This window comes from Cynocephalus volans, chromosome 9, assembly GCF_027409185.1.
Source record: "Cynocephalus volans isolate mCynVol1 chromosome 9, mCynVol1.pri, whole genome shotgun sequence".
Taxonomy (NCBI): Eukaryota; Metazoa; Chordata; class Mammalia; order Dermoptera; family Cynocephalidae; genus Cynocephalus; species Cynocephalus volans.
The window spans coordinates 64,727,935-64,749,922 of NC_084468.1; the positions used below are offsets into that span (position 1 = coordinate 64,727,935).

Below are 21,988 nucleotides of genomic sequence, written 5' to 3' on the forward strand. Positions count from 1 at the left end.
AATTGAACTGCAATGTAAAGTAGACAAATTAATAATCACAAAGGAAGATTTTAACATATGTCTAATCAGTATTGGATAGAATTAACATACAAAATAAAAAAATCAGTAAGAGTTTAGGTGTTGAAATATAACTCTGTATTCCATAAATATGTATAACCAATAAGTGAAAAAAATATATATAAACAAAAAAGAATTAAGAAGATTTGAATAACAACACCATTAACAAACATGACCTAATGGACATACATGGAATACTTTTCAAGCACACACAAATAATTTTTTCTAGTTGACTATATACTGAACCAAAAAGCAAATATCAAGAAATTTCAAAGGAATAAATTCTTATATAGTATATACTCAGATCATAGGGCACTTGTGTCACAAATAAATAACCAGGAGAGAAAAACTTAGAAAATTTCCACATTTGGAATTTTAAAAATATACTTTTAAATAACTCAGGGATTAAGGAAAATATGAGAGAAATGGGAAAATATTTTGAAGTAATAATAAAAATTTCTGGGATACATATCAAGTTTTAGCTGTTCTTGACTTAAATGTATATTTGAGGGACAAAAAATTTAGAAATTAAAGAAGTAAGTATCTCAACAAGTTAGAAGAAAGAACTGCAAAATAAGGAGAAGGGATAAAATAATAAAGAACAAAAATTAATGAACTAGAAAAATACGCAAAGAGAAGATCAACAAAGTGAAATGTTGGTTCTTTCTAATGTCAAATAAAATTGATAAACTTCTAGTGAGACTAATGAGAAAGAAGAAAGTATCTTAAGACTAAATAAACTAAAGAGAGAATAAAATATTTTATGCAGGCCTAAGACTGTTATCCTTAGAAAAGTCTGCTTGCAAAGTGAGCTCCTGGCTGGCACCTGAGAACTTGGATTTTAGGAAGGTTCACTTCATTTGCAGAACTGATAAAGTGGCTCACTGTACAAACGACATTGCTTGTGCTGAATACCTGCTTTTCTTCTGAGAGTTTGGAATTTTGATACATGCCAGGCAGACAGTGCCTATGTGACCAGCCTCCAGTGAAATCCCTGGGCACTGAGTCTCTAATTAATTGGTAGACAATATTGCATATGTGTTGTCACAACTCATTGCTGGAGGAAATAAGTGCATCTTGTGTGACTCTACTGAACACAGATTCTTGGAAGATTGTGCCAGGTTTCCTCTGGAATTCATGCTATGTGCCTTTCCCCTTGCTGATTTGGCTTTATATCCTTTCACCGTAATAAATCATAGCCATGAGTACAGCTATATGCTGCAAACTGAGTTCTCCTAATGAATAATCAAACCTGAAGGGTGGTCCTTGGGACCCCCAAAACAGAAGATAGATGGCCAGATGACTGACAGGCAGATAGATAGGAGATATATAGGCAGATAGATACAGAGAGAAGGAACAAATACTTTTAAAAACATGTTTATACTCATAAAATAAATGAATTTGTGTATATAATCATTTTATTTCTTCTTACTGAAAAAAATTTATACTTTAAACCTTGTTGTGAACATAAAATAAATATAAAAACAGTAATATTTTTCTAAGACCATTACTTAATCTTGATCAAGAAAAAACTTTTTTTTTTCAATTCAGTATATGCCTTTACTCACCTTTAGTAACTTAATTTCTCGCATAGCAATTTTTTTAACCATTTTGTCATCATCACTTTCTAAAAACTTCTTGATGGCCACAATTCTTCCACTATCTTTGTTCCTACACTTCATTACCATTCCATAACTCCCTTCTCCAACCAATCCTAGGTTCTGATATTTTTCCATTTTAACTTAAAACCAGTAGGAATTTTTCTTGCTGTGGAAACCAAAACAAAGAGTTAACAATGTTGAGTATATTAATTTTCTCCACCTACCCAGCAAATTAATTCTTCCCTCTGCTTGTTTTCCAGTTTAGAGTAGTCATTGTGTTCACAGCTGTCTTGTGCTAAGTTATCATTTCTCAGTGTTTCCACACCTAAGCTATGTTTTCAAAATATTCACACATACTTTATAATGGACAAGGCAAACTAAATCAAAGTCATTAAATTTAAATTACTAAAAGCCACACTAATGAAATTCAATATATTTTAAGATAAGGCAGTACTTGAACTTTCATACAAAACAATTACAGCTCACTTTAGAACAGTACAATTCCTTTTCACTGAAAGGTGGAAAGGATGCAATCGAGTTAGGTTTTAATGAAAATCAAATTTTTTTTTTTTACCCCAGGTTTAAAAGATCAGAATTGGAAATCATTGTGCACTTTCTACTCAACTGGGAAAAATATTTGATCACAAAATGATCACTTACCAAATTAACACTAAGAATCTTTGATAAAATATTTTTCTTTACTTTTCTTACAATACTAATTAAATTACTATATTGAACTTACAAAATAAGAGCAATGATATCACAGCATATAAGCAGATTTTTTAAAAGAAATTAAATATTAGTACTACCAAACACAGTATTTCAAAAATCCTTTTAATGACTCACTATAAGTATGAATCATTTGAATTGTTTTTAGAATATTTATGCATCCATTTTATGACATTTTCTGAATAAAGGCAATCCTAATAGAGTCTTTCTTGTTTTATTTATTGGCCAGTATGGGAATCCAAACCCTTGACGCTGCTGTTACAAGGCTGTTGTGCTCTAATCAACTGAGCTAACTTGCCAGCCCTCTGGTTTTAGCAATGATTGATGAAAGTCCAGCAATCATTCCCCTACATGTTTTGATACAGAAAAAAAATTATTTCAGTCCAAATACAGACAGATTTTAATTCAGAAGGTTTGAATTCCGTGATATATAAAAGCTATTAAACTGCAACTTCAAAGTTAAATTTGTTTTTAAAATCTGATTTTAAAATTAAATTTCAGAAGTCAAGAATAAAAAATACTGCTCTAAATCAGAACTGTGTATTCAAAGCACGATTCATAGTTAAATTTTTTTAAACCTGACAATATAAAAATACTTATTCATAAGACTGAGGAATGAAAAAAAAAATCTCACCTATTATATGGTGTGCTTATAGCAATCTAAAACTTATTTACCTAGATTGTGAATTGGTACACTAATGGAAAAGACAAAACAAATTCTCTCTTTGTTCTAGCAAACTATGATAATCCAGTGTATACATTTTCTGCACTTGACATTTAATAGTTTGAGGTTTTATTATATACATATTTTCATTGTGGATATACATGGAGAACCAGAAGATGGATCTTCAAGAGGAAAAAACAGAAAATAATTCCAATCAACACCGACTCAAATTATTTCATTATTTTACTGCCAGTTTTGATAGTACAGAGCAGTGTCCCAGACACTTAACTTCTCATACATTCGACATTTTAACTTCTATTTAAATTCTATTAACTATTTATAATAAAATGATTGTATTTGAAAAAAATTATCAGCGTAATCCCATCACTCCTTTCCTTATTTTTTTTCCCTTCCATTAAGAGAGTATGTTTTATTAAGGACTAGGCTTTAGGTTTTATCACACCAATGACAAAAATAGCTGGAATCTATAACCTGGATCATTTTTAAACATTCTGTAACCGGAGTCCTCAATATTTGAAAATGCAAAGTGATCAAAATTAAAATTACCTTAAGCTTGTCTGAGGCGTTCTGAAGCATATCACAAGCTAACAGTATGCACATCTGGACACACTACATTGAACACACCTGTTTTTTCAAGTGGTACTGCCCACAAATATCTTAAAAGTATCACGGCCTACAAAGCCCCTTGTTTCCTGAAACAGTCAAACTATCACTTTTCATGCCTTCTACTCTCGGATCTCAGGGTAATACAAACTGAAAAGAAGCCTGGCCAATTGGCAGTGTGGTATCTCAGGACAGGTGTCATGTAAGCATATGGTTCTAATACCAACAATTTAAATAAAATACTTGGATAATGCTAATGTTTTATTTTGTTAAAGACAGACTGAGTTCTTTTCTAGATAACAAAATATAGAAGCTTTTCTACAGTATTATACTTACTGTTTCTTCAAATCGTCTCACATGGAAAGACCCAAAGGTTTTCAACTTGGAAACAAATTTAAGGTGAAATTTGTTTCACGCATCTCGCTCGCAGGTCTAAAACATACTATGCTGACTAGCAAACTAGCATTTCCGGTGCTGTTGTGATTTCTTCTGCGGACACAGTCGCGGGTCCCAAGGGAAGCAGGCAGGGAGGCAGATGGGCCTCGGCCCGCCGCAAACTCACACGTAGGAGGACCGCGGGCCGCATGCTGTCGTCGTCAAGGCAACGACCTCACGCTATCCCCAACCATAGCCACAGTCTCGAGGAGAGAGAGAGACGACCCAGGTAAGAATGAGCCCACGGCAGGAACCAACACCTGCTAAGGCCAAAGCCTGTAAAGAAACAGCTGGGGTGAGAGGGCTCCGCCCCTCAGCTCGGAAAGCTCCCAGTCCCTCTATTCTGTGAACCAGCACGGCTTCAAGGAGCCCTGGGCGAAGGCGTGGGCCACCAAGCTGCAAGGGGGCGGGTCCTCACCGCCTGGGCCCGCCCCGAGAGCGCCAGGCCTCCCTTGTTCCGATTGGCCGGGCCCTGTTGTCACGAGCTATGATTGGCTGAGCGCCCCGCCCCTTCACCTGGGTCGGCCCAGTTTCTGTTCACCGAGGCGCAGACGCCTGCACCCCCACAAGCCTACCTTCTCCAGTTAAGAGGCATCTTTCCGCGTTTGCCGGAAGATCTCTGCTCGCAACTGGGGGCAAGAGGCGATTCTGGTGCCCACGCGGAGGGTAAAGAGGATGGTTATGTGCAAAGAGCGCGATGAAGCATTCCTCGCAGCTTCCCCGCTAGGGCGGGGAGCGTGCCCGAGCGCCCTCACGTGGGAGGGTTCCGCCGGGCAGCGATTCCATGCTTCCTTTCTTTTTTGAGCAGTGGGGCCAGTCTGGGCCAGGTAGGAGACGAGAGTGAGTGTAGGAGGTGATGATTAGTAGGAAAGAACGTAGGTGATGACAGACCTGTCGTTAGGAGGGCTCTTGGGGAGAGCAGCCTGGGCACTGAGATCAAGGAGCGGGAAGAGAGAACATGAATGAAATGAGGGAACGTGTTGTGATGGTTACGAAACTGGCAGAGATGCACAATATCGGCGCTTGGCAGCCAAATGAGGTGGAATTGCGATGTTTAATCAAAATTTGCCTTAAGTGTAAAAATGTTTGCAACATAGACCAATTCGATCCATGACCGGGCAAGACTGTTAGGTCAAAGTCATGCACGTGCTGAAGTCAACACATGAAACAGGGCTTGCCCCATTTTAAAGGAATTCGAGGCAACAAAGAAACCTTAAGGCAAGTTATTTTCTTTTTCTTTCACTTTCTATGGAGAAAATTAAACGTTTTATAATCATATTTGGCCTTTAAAATACCTTGATCCAGGGAAGAGTATCCTGGATAGCAGGCATTTATACCCTAGTCAGTATTAAAGTATTAATAGTTAATATTAAGGTATTGATTCCTTCTTGTATACTAAGAAATATTCTGTTTATAGTCTTTTGTGTGTTTGGTTACCATTAATCTTCCAGTGCCTAATTACTTTGTCCAGACTGCCTAAAATCTACTTCCTAAACCTGTAATATTGAGGGCCACGTCTGGGACCTGCGTAAGGAAAGAAAAGAATTCTTTGGTCAATCCAAGATGTGAGTCTTAATGCAGCAATTAGCTCTGTCCTTAGCTGTGACCAAGTTGAAGGGAGCCATGCCCCATTTTGTTATCTCTATAGGCACAATCTTGTATAAGATTGTATAAGAGGGAATGATTCAGGTTTCCTGGGCCTGAAGCTCAAGAACAAGAGTGCAAAAATATTTTACTTTAACTTTATAAAAATATTCAACCATTTAAACATTTTAAGGCCCCTACAAGTGAGATGCCCTTTAACTTAAACAACCTGTTTATATACCACAGGGAACCAAAATGATAAAGACTGAAAATACTGCATTTGGTGAACAGATGATGCTGGAGAAAACAACTTCAAAGAGAACTGAGTTTGAAAGCCAATTGAAAAGGAGACAGAGGGTATTCAAGAACTACACATCCTGGCTAAAGCCATCTACAAGTGTTGAAGAGCAGGTAGTATTAAGTAGAAACAGGATAGTGCTATTTTTTCTTTTTAAACAGGGAAATATTTGTAGGGGAAAAAATGGAGAGAGAGGGGCTTTAAAGAGGCAAGCAAAAGAATAATTAATGAAAAACCAAGGAGAGGTAGTGAAGAGAAGAAGGTGATAAAGTATGAAAAGGGCTTAGTCTTGAAGAGAAGAGGTTTAGAGAAAAAGAGGAAAACTGAGAAAAGTGTAGGGCAGACACATTAGCTGGCCTAGATCTTCTCAGTAAAAGTTCAATTTTGAATGAAAACGTAATGGTGAGACTGAGGCTCAAGGATTTGAGAGCAAAAATTCCTTGAAACAGATAGTTATGACAAGAAGTCATTTTAATATGAAAGAAGTCATTTAATATGAATAGTAAAATGTGCCCACTTGAGCCTGGATACCATGAATTTAATGGTGAAACCAACTGACCTTGTTTCATAGGACTTGCCCCAGGGGCAGGAAAGGAGAAAATAGATGGCATGTGTAAGCTACCTCTGTTAGAGAACTGGTAGTGCAAGGAGACTTAAAAAAGGGGTTAAGAAATGGCTTGCCATGGGTTCCAGCTAGACAGGAAGATAAATTATGACAGCAGTGAGTTAATAAACTGAAAATAGGCACTAAGAAACTGGAGATCATAAGAGCTATGAAGAATAATAGGAGAAAAATAGGAGGAAAAAGTTATCAGGGAAAGCAATTTGTGAATTCAGGATCTTAGAAATGGCACAAGATGATCAGTTTCAAAGGGTGGAATGTTTGTTCCTTTGGGTAGAAAGCTGAAAGGAAAATGTCATTGAGTTCAAGGTATCAAGGTCACAGTATGAAAAGTCAATTAACATAAACTACCCAAGTGGGACTATACTGGAAGAGGTTGAGAGGGACATTTTAATCACCAAAGGGAAAATGTTCTAAAAATCTAAAGAAAATACTGTGGAAGTGCATGAGATGGACATTGAGAGAGAAGACCTTTAGAGAAGGCAATAATTCAAAGGTGAAAACAGACTAAGGACCATAGGAACCAGCAATTTCACTCCTAGGTATATACCTAAGAAATGAAAACATGTTCACACAAAAATCTGTACATGAATGTTCATAGCAGCATTATTTGCAATAGCCAAAAAGTGGAAACAACCAAAATGTCCATCACCTGAGGAATAAATAAAATGTGGTATACTCATTCAGTGGAATGTTACTCTAGCATAAAAAGGAAGGTACTGATATGTGCTACAACATGGATGAATCTTGAAAACACTGTTAAATGAAAGAAGCCAAACATAAAAAACCACATATTATATGATCCCATTTATATTAAATGTCCAGCATAGGCAAATCCTTAGAAACAGAAAGTAGATTAGTGGTCACCAGGGGATAGGAGCAGATGGGAATGGGAAGTGACTACCAATGGCTATGGGATATCTTTTTGGGGTAATTAAAAAGTCTGGAATTAGATAGTGGTGATGGTTATACAACCTTGTGAATATACTAAAAACCACTGAATTGTACACTTAAAAAGGTGAATTTTATGTTATGTAAATTATCTCAATAAAAAGAATGGACTACAGGGGGATAGGAAATATGTAGTCTCTCCAGAAATTTGTCTTTTTCAATAAATTTATCTGTTTTAGCTTACAGTAGAGCCATTTTCCTCACAATAGCAATCACTTTAGTTAAATGACTTCACAACAATCATTCTTGACATAACCTGACATTCAGAAACAATGTGCTTGGGCCATTTTCTTGCTCCCCTACCCCCCAAAAGAGCCTCTCACTTAGGTTCCATGAGATCCAGATTGATTATGTTTTTCGCATCACCTCAACTGAGTCACCAAGTGAATGGAAGAGCTGTAAAATCATCAGACAAGTAAGGCTTTTTGTTATCAGTATATTACACAGCATGCAACTATGTATATACTGTATTCCACCATTCTATTAACAAAATGAACTAACTCATTTTAAAGTTCTGAGGTTCTTTATGGGAGGAGCTTACCACAGAAGAGTTAATTCTGTTGGCAACCTAGTCCTTTATTTAATGGCCTCATTACTACATTTAAAAGTGATTAAAAAGACAGATAGATTTGGAACCCTAAGCACAATATACCATTTACTTTGCCAAGTTCAACATACACATCTTGATCTGTCAGTCACCAACACATCTGTAACAGGGTGAACATAGAATTCCACTCCTCAAATATTAAAAATACTATACATTGGTGCTGGCTTCAGCAGCACATATACTAAAATAGGAACGATACAGAGAAGACTAGTATGGTCCCTGTGCAAGGATGACACACAAATTCGTGAAGTGTTCCATATTTTAAAAAAAAGAAAAACTATACATTGTTTGCACTGTTAACATGCTTCTTATAACCCTGCCTTGATTTTTCATTTCCCTCTAACCTCTATCCCATTCTTCTGCTCAACTTCATAGTAAAACTACAACAGAAAGTCTGTGTTCATTAGTTCCATTTCTTACATCCAATCCTCCCTTGGGCTTCATCTCTATCACTTCACTGTAGTTCTTACCAAAAGTCACTATGACCTACATCATTCCAAGCCATCTGTGGCACAAATTCTAGCTACCCACAATAAACTGGTTCCTCTTTTTCCTGTGTGTGTGGCTTATTTTTTGCAATAAGCATTGACAGTGGAGATAGATGGCCATGACTGAACTCAAGCCAATGGAATATGAGGTGTGTACTATTCACAGTCCTGGCCCGCAATCCTCCATGTTCTTCTTCCCTAGCTGTAATGGAGATGACTCCAGTGCCACCTACTGAAGTTGATAAGGCCTTCATTTGTCTGTGTCCCTAAACGACTTAATGGGAGAAGGCCAGACCGTTGGCCTCTTCACTACCACTCTCCTAATACTTTTCACATGAGGAGGAAGAAAATATTGTATCTGAGCCATTACACATTTTGGGGTCTATTTATTATTGTAGCAGTTAGCCCACTGTAATTCATTTGCTATTTTTACCTCTAAGCAGCATTTGGCACAACTGCCTATTCTTTCCTTCTGAGAACTTTTCTTGAAACTTAGCTTTCTGTAACACCAATATTTGCCATATTTTGTCTCCCTGTTTTCTTTGCATGCTCCCAAACCACGATCCTAAGTTTTGGGAGTATCTATCTGTGGGCTCTGTCTTCAGCTTTTTCTCTTCTCTACACTCTCTTGATAGGTGATCTCATCTAATCCAAAGGCTCCAAAGATCCATATGTACCAGTCACAGCACAAAGCTATCCTCATAACTCCAGAATCACGTTTAATTGATGGGCACTGCTTCTTACATATCCAACTGGCATAAGAAACTTAATATGGCTAAAACAGAACTCTTGATTTTCCTTCCACAATCCACTCTGCTCCTTCCCTATCTCAGTATAATACTGCCTTCCACCTAAGTTGCATCAAAATCCCAGGAGTCATCCTTGAGTTCTAGCTCAAATTCAAAATCCAACCTATCAGCAACTCTTGTAGGTTCTATCTCCAAAATATATCTTATTAGCTGACCACTTATCACCATCTTCACTGCTACAACCCTTATCCAAGCCACTATCACCTATCACCTAACATCTCTTCCCAATTCGGAGCACATCAATTCTGTTCAGATACCTACAATTCCATTTTAAGAGTAAAATCCAAACTGCAAGGCCACCCTCAACTTAGCTCTATCTACATCTTAACATAATCTGCATTACTGTTATGGCCACAACCACCTTCTTATTGCCTTGAACACACCAAGTTCCTTCCAAATACAGGGCCTCTGCATTTGTTCTTCCACTTGGAATGCTCTTCCCCCATAGTTTCTCAAGGCTAACTTCTCTTCAGGTCTCAAATGTACTTCCTTTCATTACCACCCTGGGTAGAACAGTCCCAACTTCAGTCACTATTACATTCTCTACTACTTCTACCCCATATTAGCCATGTGGTCTTGGACAGGTAGCTAACCCTGCTGTGCCTGTTAACCCTTCTGTACAATAAACTACTCCTCCTCATTGGATTTCTGTTAGAACTAAATGAGCTGTATTTTGACTAATCAGCACTGAAATTACACGTTTGTTGCCTCTCTTCCTGAAAAAATACAAGTTTTCTCATGGTAGGTTGTACCTGCTGTATTGCCAGCTAGCATCTAGCCAGGTTTCTGGCACATATTAAATGCTAATAAGTATTCAATGACTGCTAAACAAGTCCTCACTTTTTCACACATATTTGTTTAAGTATTGTTTATGCTTGCTCTGAAACACGACTGTAAGTCATTCTTGATAACAAGTCACTTTCCAATAAAATGTTTCTCACATCTGCTAATTCCAAAAGCCACTGTCATTGTCATCATATGTCAATAAGGTTTTTTGTTTAACCCCTCCAAGCTTCAGTTCACCTCTTAAAAACAAACAAAAACTAATAGGGTCATCACATTAAAAGTTATATGTAAAATGACAAGCCCTCAAAAATATTACTTTTTCTCAGCTTATAGACTCAGTATTTGACAGCTATTTAATTTCTGCTCTCTCTCTACTCTGCTTCATTACTTAATGCTGTGCTTCCTGAATGTAGTTCCTGATTAAGGGATCCTTAATTCTAGGCCTGCTAGTGCTGGAGGCTGTGATTTTACAACTTTCTAAAATAAAGCCAGAATAAAATGCATTGGATTCAAAGATTAAATTTGTGGTGTTTAAACCCCATTTTCTAAAATTAAGTAACTCATTCTGAGGTTAATTTTACAGGCTTTAAAGCAGTTTGACACTTGGCTAATCCACTATTCCAAATCGTTTCATAGTACAGTGACTACAGTATTCTGAGCCCCACTCTCTATGGCTATAAAATAGATAACTAGGCTGGCTGGTTAGCTCAGTTGGTTAGAGTATGGTGTTATAACACCAAAGTGAAGGATTCAGATCCCCTTACCGGCCAGCTGCCAAAAAAAAAGATAACTACATTTAGCTTGCCTAAATATTAAATCAGATGCTATCTATTTCTTTCTCTCAGATGTGACATGACAGTCCGGGACTACAACAGCCTATCAGTTCTATTTCCATTCTTGTCCTCCTACCACGTATTCTCAATATGGTATTATATTTTATCACTCCCACACTTAATTCTCTTTAATGGCTTCCTATGGCAATTAGGAAATAACCCAAATGAACTTCTGACCCTGGCTTACAATCTTACTCTAGTCCCTTCATCTCTTCTACCTCACCTCTTACCATTTTGCCACTCGACTCACTCACCCTCCAAGCTTTTTCAATTTTACAGGCTTTGCATTAGTTGGTCCCTCTGGGTTGGAGCGCTTCTGCATTAGATTATCAACTCTAGAATTAGCAACTGGGAAACACCTGCCTAAAGTTGCCACTCAGCTGCTTTGTATTATCTTATTTTAATATTTTGCATAGCATTTACAACTACTACTTCTCCATTATCCAGTAAATAAGCTCAAGGAGACGAAGGGCCTTGTCTGTCTGTCCCTTCATATATCCTCAACATCAAGAACAGTGCCTGCAATACCTGATAAACATTGTTCAGTTGTTTGTCTCCATTAAAATATTAAAAAAATATGGAAGACAAAATCACATATGCCAAGATATTTATAGGGACAATCTAGGGGTTGCATTATGGGAGTTAATTCTCCTGGATCATCTGTATTTTCCATAAATGTGCATGCCATGTTTTTTTTTTTTTCAGTTGTGGTAAAATATATGTTACTATTTTGTGTATTGTTTTTGAAATAGGCACAAACCAAAAGAAACAAATGAATGGGATATGCAAAATTACACACACTCCTAGCTAGCATGATCTTCTCAGGTCCAGCTTACATCAAAATCCCATTAAGGGTTTCCCTAACACTCCTGTCCCTATTCCTTGAAAGCCTTTTTCCCTCTTGCATTCCTAACACTCACATATCATTTTACTTCTCCAATGACGCAAATGAGAAACTTTGGATTCTTCAATACCACTGTTTCCCTCACCAAGACCTAACCACTTTACCTTCAAATGTTTGAAATCTGTCAAATTCTTTCCAGCACTACGCCTATCATAGCTGTGCTGAAACACGGCAACATCCTTTTACCTGGTTTAACTCCGATTCATTATTGAACTTCAATTTGTTTACTCTGTAGCCAGAGACATTTCAAAACAGAAATCTTATCACTCATTACCTCCCCACTCGCTGAAACTTTCAACTTCCCATTGTTCTTGGGTTAACGACCAACCTGCTTAAGGCCAACTAGACCCTTTATGGTCTGATCTCTAGCTACCTTCTTAAGCATGCACCCACTCATTCTCCCCACCCGCCTTCAGTCTTTTTGAACCTGTTTAAGAGCACAGAATCTTGTTTAATTCATCATTTATTAACCGTGCCTAGCACTTTGAAGCTCAATAAATAGTTAATGAATGAACTGAATGAGCCAGTTGAAGTTAATCATAATACATGAACAAGTCTTCTTGCAGCCTGAAAAATGGATAAAGAGGAAAACAACAAAGAGAAAATATTGAGTGGAACAGATATGACTTCAAACATTTCTAGGCTGATTAAATCAATCAGAAAAATAGAGAAGTTCATTATCAAAGAGCCAGGTATTAATAGGTAAGTCACTTAGAAAAAAATATTGTTTTGGACTTCTCAATTTTGAATTATCTAGTGCTTCCAAGGGGATGTGGCCAAAACAATACTTTAAAAAGACATGTTTGGAACACAGGGTAGGTAGATAGTGGAAATACAACTGAGTCAATAATAACAGCTAACACTACTGAGGGCTGACTCTGTTGTTAGGTACTATATTCTCACTGAATCCTCACAATCACCCACTTTATTTTGACAAATGAAAAAACAGGCATAGGAAAAGGCTCACCATTGAACGGTGGAGCTGCCACTCAAGCCCAGGCTATCTCCAAAGCCCTGCTCTTGACCAATATATACTATATGGAATTTACTGAGTGGATAAAATATTGAAGCCAAGGCAGTGCCTGGCCTAATGAAATCACCAAGAGAAAGTCTGTGAGGAAAGAACAGATTAGGGACAGAAGGGACTGGAGGGTGGACGGGGACGGATGTTGTTGACAAGAAAACCAGAGCTGTTAGAATATTAATCTCACAAAAGCGAAAGCACTTCAGGGACGCAGCCAGCTTTATCAACTCTAGAGATCAAGGACAGAAATCAGTTAATTTGGCAATTAACAGAAAACTAGTAATCTTTGTGAGTGTTTAACTGCATCTGCATTTATGGTGTTTTGCCCAGTATTTGGTAATGCTAAAAATGGACTTTACTGTTTATAATTTTGAAGCATGTTAAACATAATGGGTACATATACTACCAACAGATTTGAAGATTTACTCCTAGTTTGTCAAAAATTGCCATTAACTTAGGAATTATTTGACTTAATGTTGCAAATGATTATAAACAACTACTTTCTATGAGAACATAATAAAATCTTTAACAAAAGGCAATTTTTTCATGACTTAACTGATTGTTCATTTATCCAGCAATTTTAAATAATTTAGAACTCTGGCACAAAACTGATCAAAAGACTGCTACTAAGTAATTAGAAAAAGTCTTATAACAGAAAATTTAAAAAATTAAGGGTCTTTATTGATTTGCAGTTAAAATGTAAAGATGAGCAAGTTGACCTAATTTAAAGGAAAAATATGAATATCCACTACCTAATGTTTCATTCACCTGCTACAAAGACTTTATTATAAAGCATAATTGAAATGAGGTATCTTAAGTGGCTAAAACTTTCAAATATTGTGTTCCATATAAATCTCCTGGACCAAATGGTAATATGTTCCTGCAAGTTTGGGCGTTTTTTTCCCCAGTGTGGGATATACGTTTCATCCCCTCAAAAATGTTTTTCCATAGCCATAAAGTTAGGTAAATTGTTATATAATTAAAATTAAAAGTGAGTTCAATATAAATGTACACAAATCTTAAATCTTTAAGTAATGGTTATTCTAACTTCTCTAATTATATCCCCTTTAACATTTTTATAGAGCTTGATGAATATGTTCCAATTTCTAAACTTGGGTCATGTCTATAACTTCAGAAAATCTCAATCTTCTCATCCTTTTCTTTCCTTCTGAGGTGCCAGGTAGCAAACCTATAGGAAAACCCAAGATGATGTTTTTGTTTTTAAATAAATGTTTAGTGGTTTGCTTTAGATCATTCTCATCTTCCTTACTTATTGTTCTAATATTCTCTAATTTGTAAACCAGCTGTCTAACTGGACTGGGATAGATCTCCAACAATGTTCAAATGTTACATAAATGTTTTACTTTTTTACATACCAAGTTTCACAAATAACAAGTAATTGGTGTTAGAACAATTTCTTATTTTTACTTAGGATGTATGAAATGCAACTGGGAGAAAATATCTGGTAACATAAAACTACAGATTAAATTAGGGACATAGATAAATGCTGCAGACATCAGTAGTTTATTGTTTGTTTAGTCCAAACACATTCAAAATGGAAACTCAAAAAATACTTTCCACCTGAAACAAACTAGATTCTACTAGCATATAATGCTTAACACATTACAGCAATAAAGATGGTAATCCATTGTCTTCTATACCTACTAAAGCCGAGATGGTAAAGCCAATTTGGTTGCAATAGTGTCATAAGGATAGAATATTACCATCGAAAAATAAAATCAAATCAGCAAATAACAGTAATGGTAGATGATTATTTTTACTGTTTCACTGAAAATGGGACAAAATGTTAAAGTCCACAGTACTGCAGGTGAACAATCACCATGTAAACTTCTCCATATGATGTTTCAACATTTTATTCATGGTATGTAAAGACTGAAGCTGAATGGCTCTTTGCTCTAATTTTCTATTACACTTAACATTTGTCATTACTTTTGGTGCCGGAATAGTTTCTATGGGTGGCAGGGCAATATCCTGGGTTGGAAATTGTACATTTTTTATATGTATATAAAATGGGAAGGAGAAACAAATAGAAAAATAAAGGAAAAATAAGCTTGTGGGGGGGAGTGGGAACCCACTGGCAATAAACCACTTATTTAAAAGTAGTTTGAGTAAAAAGGCTTCAAAATTCCAAAGTAATTTTCTGGTAAAAACTTCAAGTACTATACATCAGAAAGTGTAAAACTATTTCAAACAAACAAAAACTCCTTAAGCCCAGAAAAATGGAAAACTATGAAAATCTGTGCCCCTAAAATATACGCAATAGTGCAAGACTTTTCCTCAAACATGGAAGACCTCATTCATGGGGGGGAAAAAAAGACAAAAGACTTAAATTTACTTATATTGCCCAGTACTTGAAAAACAAAATATGTGCATCATCATTTGATAGTTTACTAAATAGCAAACAGTTGCATACTTCAGAACCAATTTGCTACTATGTCAAGTGCATATTTAGTTTTACTAACATAGAATGGAGAAGTCTTCCATGCTAACAACAAGCAGCTTTAAGTGGTCACACTTATTTACCCCACTTCTTGCCTGAAACATCAGAAATCGTTATGTACTGATTGCTCCAAGCATAAAATTGAATAATCTCTGCCATACTTGCGGTTTACTGGAACTTGCTATACAGACAGACAATCCAGCAGCTACAAACTCTGCTCACAGAATTGCTTAGAGATTCATGTAAAAAGAAAAGATGTCGTCCCAGACTTAAATTCAGGAGCCACTAGGGTGCTGACATCAGTTCAAGAATTGTGCAAAATGAATGACAGTTCCCTGCCCCCCAAATAGAAAATGCAAACACTTGAAGAGCTGCTGTTCTTTCCTCTGAAAATTGCAGTATCCTCACTTCAGGTTTACTTGCCATTTATGGAATCTGACTGCTTTTAAAATGTCACTAAAAATGTATATCAAATTGATTGACTTTTCCTAGCATTGAAATGATACATCTTGACGTTCACATTCAAGCCAAGAGAAAAGTCAACTAGAGACTCAAATAACTGACTTCCTCCTTCTGTCTCCCTCCCAAACACCAGACTCCCTCCCACGGAGAACACAGTTGTTAACTGAAGAAAAAGATAAATAAAATGCTAGTCCATTATACTGATTTTAAAGATACTGCAATTTTTATACACTTCAATGATTTTCCAACATTTTGCAGCTGTTTGGCTTTGCAGCACAGCAATTCATAAACTATACTGTACAAAATTACCAGCAAGACTGGAATGATGTATTAATAGAAGGCACCATCATGCTTATTACATTACCAGAGAACAAAAATACAGTAAAGACAATTTTCACTGTACACAGCTTAAAGAAAGGAAAAGGGGGAGGAGGAGTGTGTTGAGCAGCCAGCCATCCCTGTTCTGAAGAGGGGCAGGTAGAAAAATCTTAGATATGGAGCTACTAAATCTGGTCTAATATTCAAGACCATAGCATTTGAAGTTCTGATTTTTGTTATTTAGTTGATAACTAAATGATTTCCTTCTGGAATATACTTGTAGTCTTGTTAAGGTTTATGTGTACACACGCTGGTCACAGCAAGCAGATAAAATGCCCTCATCATTTCACTTCACAAGCTATTTTCTACTGGAAAAGACGAAAGATTTTTTTTCCCTGTTGCCTCCTGTTGTAGATGTCAATGTTAATGAGTTCAGAGTACCCATTAGTGCATTTTGATGAGTGCATAACAAGTTCTCTTAGTTTGTATTTTTGGGGGGAGCCAAGAAAAAAGGCAAGATTCTCCAATTGCACAAATTGCACTATTTGTTTCCAACATTAACAGGCAGAAACAGTAACACTTAAACAAAATGTGCAGCAGAGGATTTTTGACTCAAAGGACCTGAATTCAGTGGGCATGTCCTTTTAAGTTCATTTTGTTGTAGATTGTTTAATATATGGTCATTTCTCAGTCCTTAATTCTCCAAGTCTAGATTTATAAATTAACAATGTGAATGAATCCTGTTGTGAGATTGGGGAAATAATGTCCACCTCAATTTAATTGATAACCAAGATGCTTTTCACATCAAAGAAATGATCAAAAAGGCTGTGTCACATTCCAAAGCCAAAAAAAATTAACAAGAATGCAAACACGATGAATAATGTACCACTGCCAAGATTTTGCCAACAGTGGAGCTTCAGCGACGCTGTCCTGTGAAACGGCCTTCCATTTGCCCGGTTCCTCTTCCAGAGCCAAGTTTTTGTGCCATGCCACCTCTTGGAGGAGGTCCTCTTCCATCTCGGTCACGCATCATTCCACCACCCACTATTCCACGTGGACCACCAGGACCTCGATCATTGCGCCTAATATCCCTGCGATCATCACCACCACCTCTGGTTTCTCGCTCTCTTGCAGCTCTTGTTTTTTTCTCTTCCACATTTAAACGTACTTCTCCTCGAAACATAATTGGCTTTAAAAGGAGAGGAAAATATTTACATGGGCAGGTTAGACAGCAATAGAAATGTATTATCTTGCATAAATAAGTTACAAAATTCTAAATAAAAAACTTTCATGAAATTCTTAATATGCAATTATTTCCACCATTCTTCAGAGTAAATAATAGAATCCACACCTCTGACTTTAAAACTACGTCTTTATTCTTTGCATAAATACCATTTCATAATGAACTATTTTTAGCTTTACCATTAAAAAGATATTTTCTATGGTTTTAAAATGCAAAGTAATATTATACATAACAAAAATAATAAAGTCTTGAATTATGCCTTTTAAATCACTTACTTTTGCAATTAAGATTCTCTGAACTGGTTCAGAGTCATCAAAAACCACAAAACCAAAATTTGGAAGTTTTCCCCCAACGCCCTTGGTATTGATGCGAAGTTCCACAACGTTTCCAAAACCTGTGAAAATATACGTTATACCAAGAGTTAAAAATTTTAACAGAATATTTTGATGGCTTTGTTTATGATGAATAACCTTAATCTCCTTGATCCATTTGAAAATAAAAGTTGTAAGCTGCTACACCCAGTGACAACTAAGGAATATTCACTCATGTAGTCCATCACATAAGATACCAACAGCTGGCCTGGATGTTTGTTTTGTTACTTTTCCACATCTTTATCAGTCCTTTCATAAGGAAAGTTAACAGCACAGTTTTAGAAGGGCAATATATTTTCTAATTGCCTTGTATTTACCAAACGAGTCCTATCTCCAAATTTAAGACTGATCAATTTTGCTGTTTCTCCCAACCCCTACTGAACCAGGCCAAGTCAATACTAAGCAGTCATTGGGAAACATAATATAGTCAATTAAGGTGAGATTGGTAGCTAGACACAGTACAGACATTTTTTTTAAAAGGTTGTATTATGAAAAAAGATCTATGTGTTCTGCTTTATTTTAAATTAAATTTAAAAAATTATTTTAAAGCACAATAAACCACTTACTCATGAAGAATTCTTTTAGTTCATTTTCATCAATATCATGTGGTAAGTTGCCAACAAAAAGCTGATGACTGTCTGGATAGCGAATTATTCTACGGTTGTCAGATTCATTCTGTTCCATATCTCCTCTGCCTGAGAACAGGAATAGAGCAGATATTAAAGTTTACAGTATCATAAAAACTAGTTCAAAGCAATGAATGTACAAAAAACCCAAAAACCAAAAACAAATTTAACATTGATATTCCTGTTTTAGTTAAGATCAGGTGAGCTTTTTGAAAAGAGGTGAAGTGCCTACTATTAGTAGGTTAGTTAGGAAACAACATGACACTAAACTACAGAGTAAGGGTATTAAATAAATTGCTAAATAAAGTCGCTTCTTATAGATCTACTGGTCTGATTATAGAAAACAGAAATATTAGTAGAACAGGTATTCCTCCTTAAACAAACCGTTGCCATCATCCAGGCACCAAGCAGACTTCAGAGAGTGATGTGTATTTCTACTAAATATTTGCTTAGTCTTCTGAAATTCACAAACTACTTCACCTTTGGTTGTACGACAGTTCGGCCAAATCCATAAATTTTAATAGTAATAACATCTCATTTGTGTAGTCTTTTATACATATTAGACATCTCACAAACACCTCACTGGATCCTCTCAATAACAGAAGGAACAGAGAAGCATATTAAGACAGGCCTCACACAAGAGAAACTTGTGTAATAACTGAACGGCATAAACAAAGCTCAGAATTTAAGGGTCTCACCCAAGATCATAACTCAGTCAGTAGCAAAGCTAGGACAAAACTCAATTCTCACCCAATTCTCGTGACTTGTGGTTTAGTAACACATCACTTTTTTTTTTTGAATAACAACATTCTAAGTTTTCACGAATACTGTCTCCTATCTCCTCCCCAAAATAATCTGAACATTCTTATAGAATTCAAATAAAGGTACTACAAATATAAGCCAACAATGTAAACAAGTCAAAAATCATGGTCACTTATTTAATACCTAAGACAATCAAAATAAGAAGAACCAGGGTGTGCTTAGTGTTTGTCTGTGAAGAGATAAGAGTACGAAGTAAAAGAGTAGGTTACTGGCAGCTCGGTTTTAAATTCTTAAAACCAGTGACAATAACCAAGTAAAACTTGTCCAAAAGTCTTTTATACCTTCAAATACATGCCTCCATGGCAAATCAACCAATCCTCCCCTAAATGTTGGTTGTTCTGCCCCAGAATGTATCTCAGCAAGTTACTTTCATCTTTACACAATTTGAAACTACAAGGATCTGTGTAGTAGAATGATAAAATACATCACGGTTCTTTTAAAATTCAGGTTTTTCCAACTTTCCAAGTACTAAATACTAAAGGTTATATATAAAGTGGCTGACTCACCTGGTCTTGGTCCTCTAGGAGGAAAACCAGGTCGTTCTCTAGGTCGTTGTTCACGCACACGAGGTGGCTGAGACTGAACTTCTGGTTTAGCTTCTACTCTCGGCTAAAATATAAGGGGAAAAAACACATTATAAAGAAAAACATTCTAAAGGAGAAAAACCAACTAAAGCCAACTATCAGGCATAATGGTAATTTTAAATTTAGAATGTTTTTAACATAGTGTCTGTCCTATGTATGTAAAAAGTAAATTTTTATAAAGATATTCTGTACCAATCTAGGACTGTAGGGTAGGTTTTGTTTTCCCATTCAAGGCTGTATAACTCACAATAAGGTGTTTTTTACACTTTCTTATTAAAGTTGTACCCACACTGAAATGGCTTAAAAGGTATTGCTACAAAATCACAAAAACGCAAATGAGCCACTCCATGTAAATACATAAAATTAAAAGCCATCTTTCTCTGAGAAAGACAATACATGATACATAATTTCTAAATATCTAGTTTGCCGCCCCTTCAAATGTAACAGTGCTCAGTAATATCTCCTAAACCCCAGCCCCACAATCTTAAAACCAATATTTTAATAGTTAAAAGTATGCAATTTAGCATATTCTAACAACTGAAAATACTGCTTTTAGTATTTAGTAACAACACATAGAAAAATACAACAGAAACTTACAGGATCTTATACATAGCATCTCAAATAGTCAAAGTCGCCCTTTAGCTCCCTACTATTCTTCCTTATGGGAAAGATGCGCTTTTAAATTTTCTTTATGTCTTGGGTGGGGAGGGGGGGGAATAATAGGACATTTTAAGATGCCTTCCAAAAGTTTCTAATAACTGCTGAATTAAGCACATATAATTAAAGTAACTATTTTTTAATACAAAACCCACATCTGCTATTACCTTTTCCTTAATGCAACAGCATTTTCAGTATTCCCAACCTCTTCAGGGCCTTCTATTGCCCAAATATTTATGCTCCAAGGAAAAGATAAAACATATAAACCTTCAAAAGATGCTGAAAATACCAAACAGGATAAGAAGAACATGTCCTCAAATCAGAAAGCTAATAATTTCAGTCTTGTCTTTACATGTGATCATCTCTGAAAGTCCTCAGTTCAAGCAGTGGCTCAAACTGTTGCATCATTTATACTGATATAATTTACAGGACAAATTTTATATAAAAAAATTATGCTTCTTTCAAAAGTGACAATTTATTGTAAATGATTTCAGCCATTGTAATCAAAAGGTATATTAACTTCTATGCCAGCAGTTTTTAACAGATTTGCCTGCCTCTTCCCAAATTCTGTCTTCCTCCATGCAGAGGTTCCATTTCTCTCAAGATGAAATTTCTTCCCAAGTTCTAGAATTCTACTAGTAAAAAAATAAAAATTTCAACCCCCTCCAGTTTTCTGTTATTTATATTTATTTTTTCCTTTAAGGACCATACCTTAATTCATTTTTACATTACTCAAAAAGCCAAGCACAGTGCTGCTAGACATAGATGGTTCAGGAACTATTAGTTTACTTACAATTAAATTATATTTTTAGATTCTCTGACCCAAAACATGTAGGAGAATGTTCTATGTCTGACAAGGAATACTAAGTAACATCCGTGTGATCACTGCTATCTATATGTGGTGTTTAAAACTACATAATAATTTGATCCAAAATGTGATGCCTGAAAAAGGCAATTATTTAGAAATTTCAATTAAGTGGATACAAAAGCACACCTTACTTCAGTATGAATGTAAAACAGACTTAAAGAATAGATGTACTCTGTCCAAAGTTTAATAAAGCTATTATCTTACCGGAAATAAAAATAGCAAATGTACCTGGTGTTAAAAAATTTCTGAAAAACCTTAGACTCATCCAACCCAAATGTCATCAAAGAGCTTGAAGCCCTACCCTTGATTTAAATTATTTTCAAAACAGATTACCAAAAAAAAAAAAAGTAACTACAAGTAGCAAAATAAAAAAGTTTAAGAATTAAAATTTAATATCCTTTATACCCTTTAAGAATTTAAAATTAAACAGATAAATTTAAATAATTTCCGACATCTTACAAACAATTCATACCATTGATTTAGTGTCCTAACTTTAAGTAAATATGATGACAGTGCAAAAAAAATATAAGATCAAAAAGCTAACAATGTTCCTTTAACTT

The 21,988-nt window shown here is 35.9% G+C and overlaps 2 protein-coding genes and 1 non-coding gene across 9 annotated transcripts in view; 1 reads left to right on the forward strand and 2 right to left on the reverse strand.

The window, feature by feature from the left end:
• CDKL2 (cyclin dependent kinase like 2) overlaps positions 1-1,793 on the reverse strand; it is a 39,083-nt gene extending 37,290 nt beyond the window's left edge. For both annotated transcript variants that reach the window (XM_063108467.1, XM_063108466.1), the window contains exon 1: positions 1,626-1,793. In XM_063108467.1, the coding sequence (XP_062964537.1) occupies positions 1,626-1,793 (168 nt within the window). The remainder of the gene's footprint in view (positions 1-1,625) is intronic.
• Positions 1,794-8,329: 6,536 nt separating this feature from the next.
• On the forward strand, positions 8,330-8,436 carry LOC134386660 (U6 spliceosomal RNA). Its single transcript, XR_010024491.1, has one exon. It is a non-coding gene; the product is annotated as a U6 spliceosomal RNA (small nuclear RNA).
• A 6,081-nt stretch (positions 8,437-14,517) lies between these two features.
• The window catches only part of G3BP2 (G3BP stress granule assembly factor 2), a 71,312-nt gene continuing 63,841 nt past the window's right edge, over positions 14,518-21,988 (reverse strand). For all 6 annotated transcript variants that reach the window (XM_063108701.1, XM_063108700.1, XM_063108704.1 and 3 more), the window contains 4 exons: positions 19,826-19,928; positions 18,438-18,566; positions 17,776-17,894; positions 14,518-17,446 (listed from right to left, as the gene is read on the reverse strand). In XM_063108701.1, coding sequence (XP_062964771.1) covers positions 17,174-17,446; positions 17,776-17,894; positions 18,438-18,566; positions 19,826-19,928 — 624 coding nt within the window. In that variant the 3' untranslated portion in view covers positions 14,518-17,173. The remainder of the gene's footprint in view (positions 17,447-17,775; positions 17,895-18,437; positions 18,567-19,825; positions 19,929-21,988) is intronic.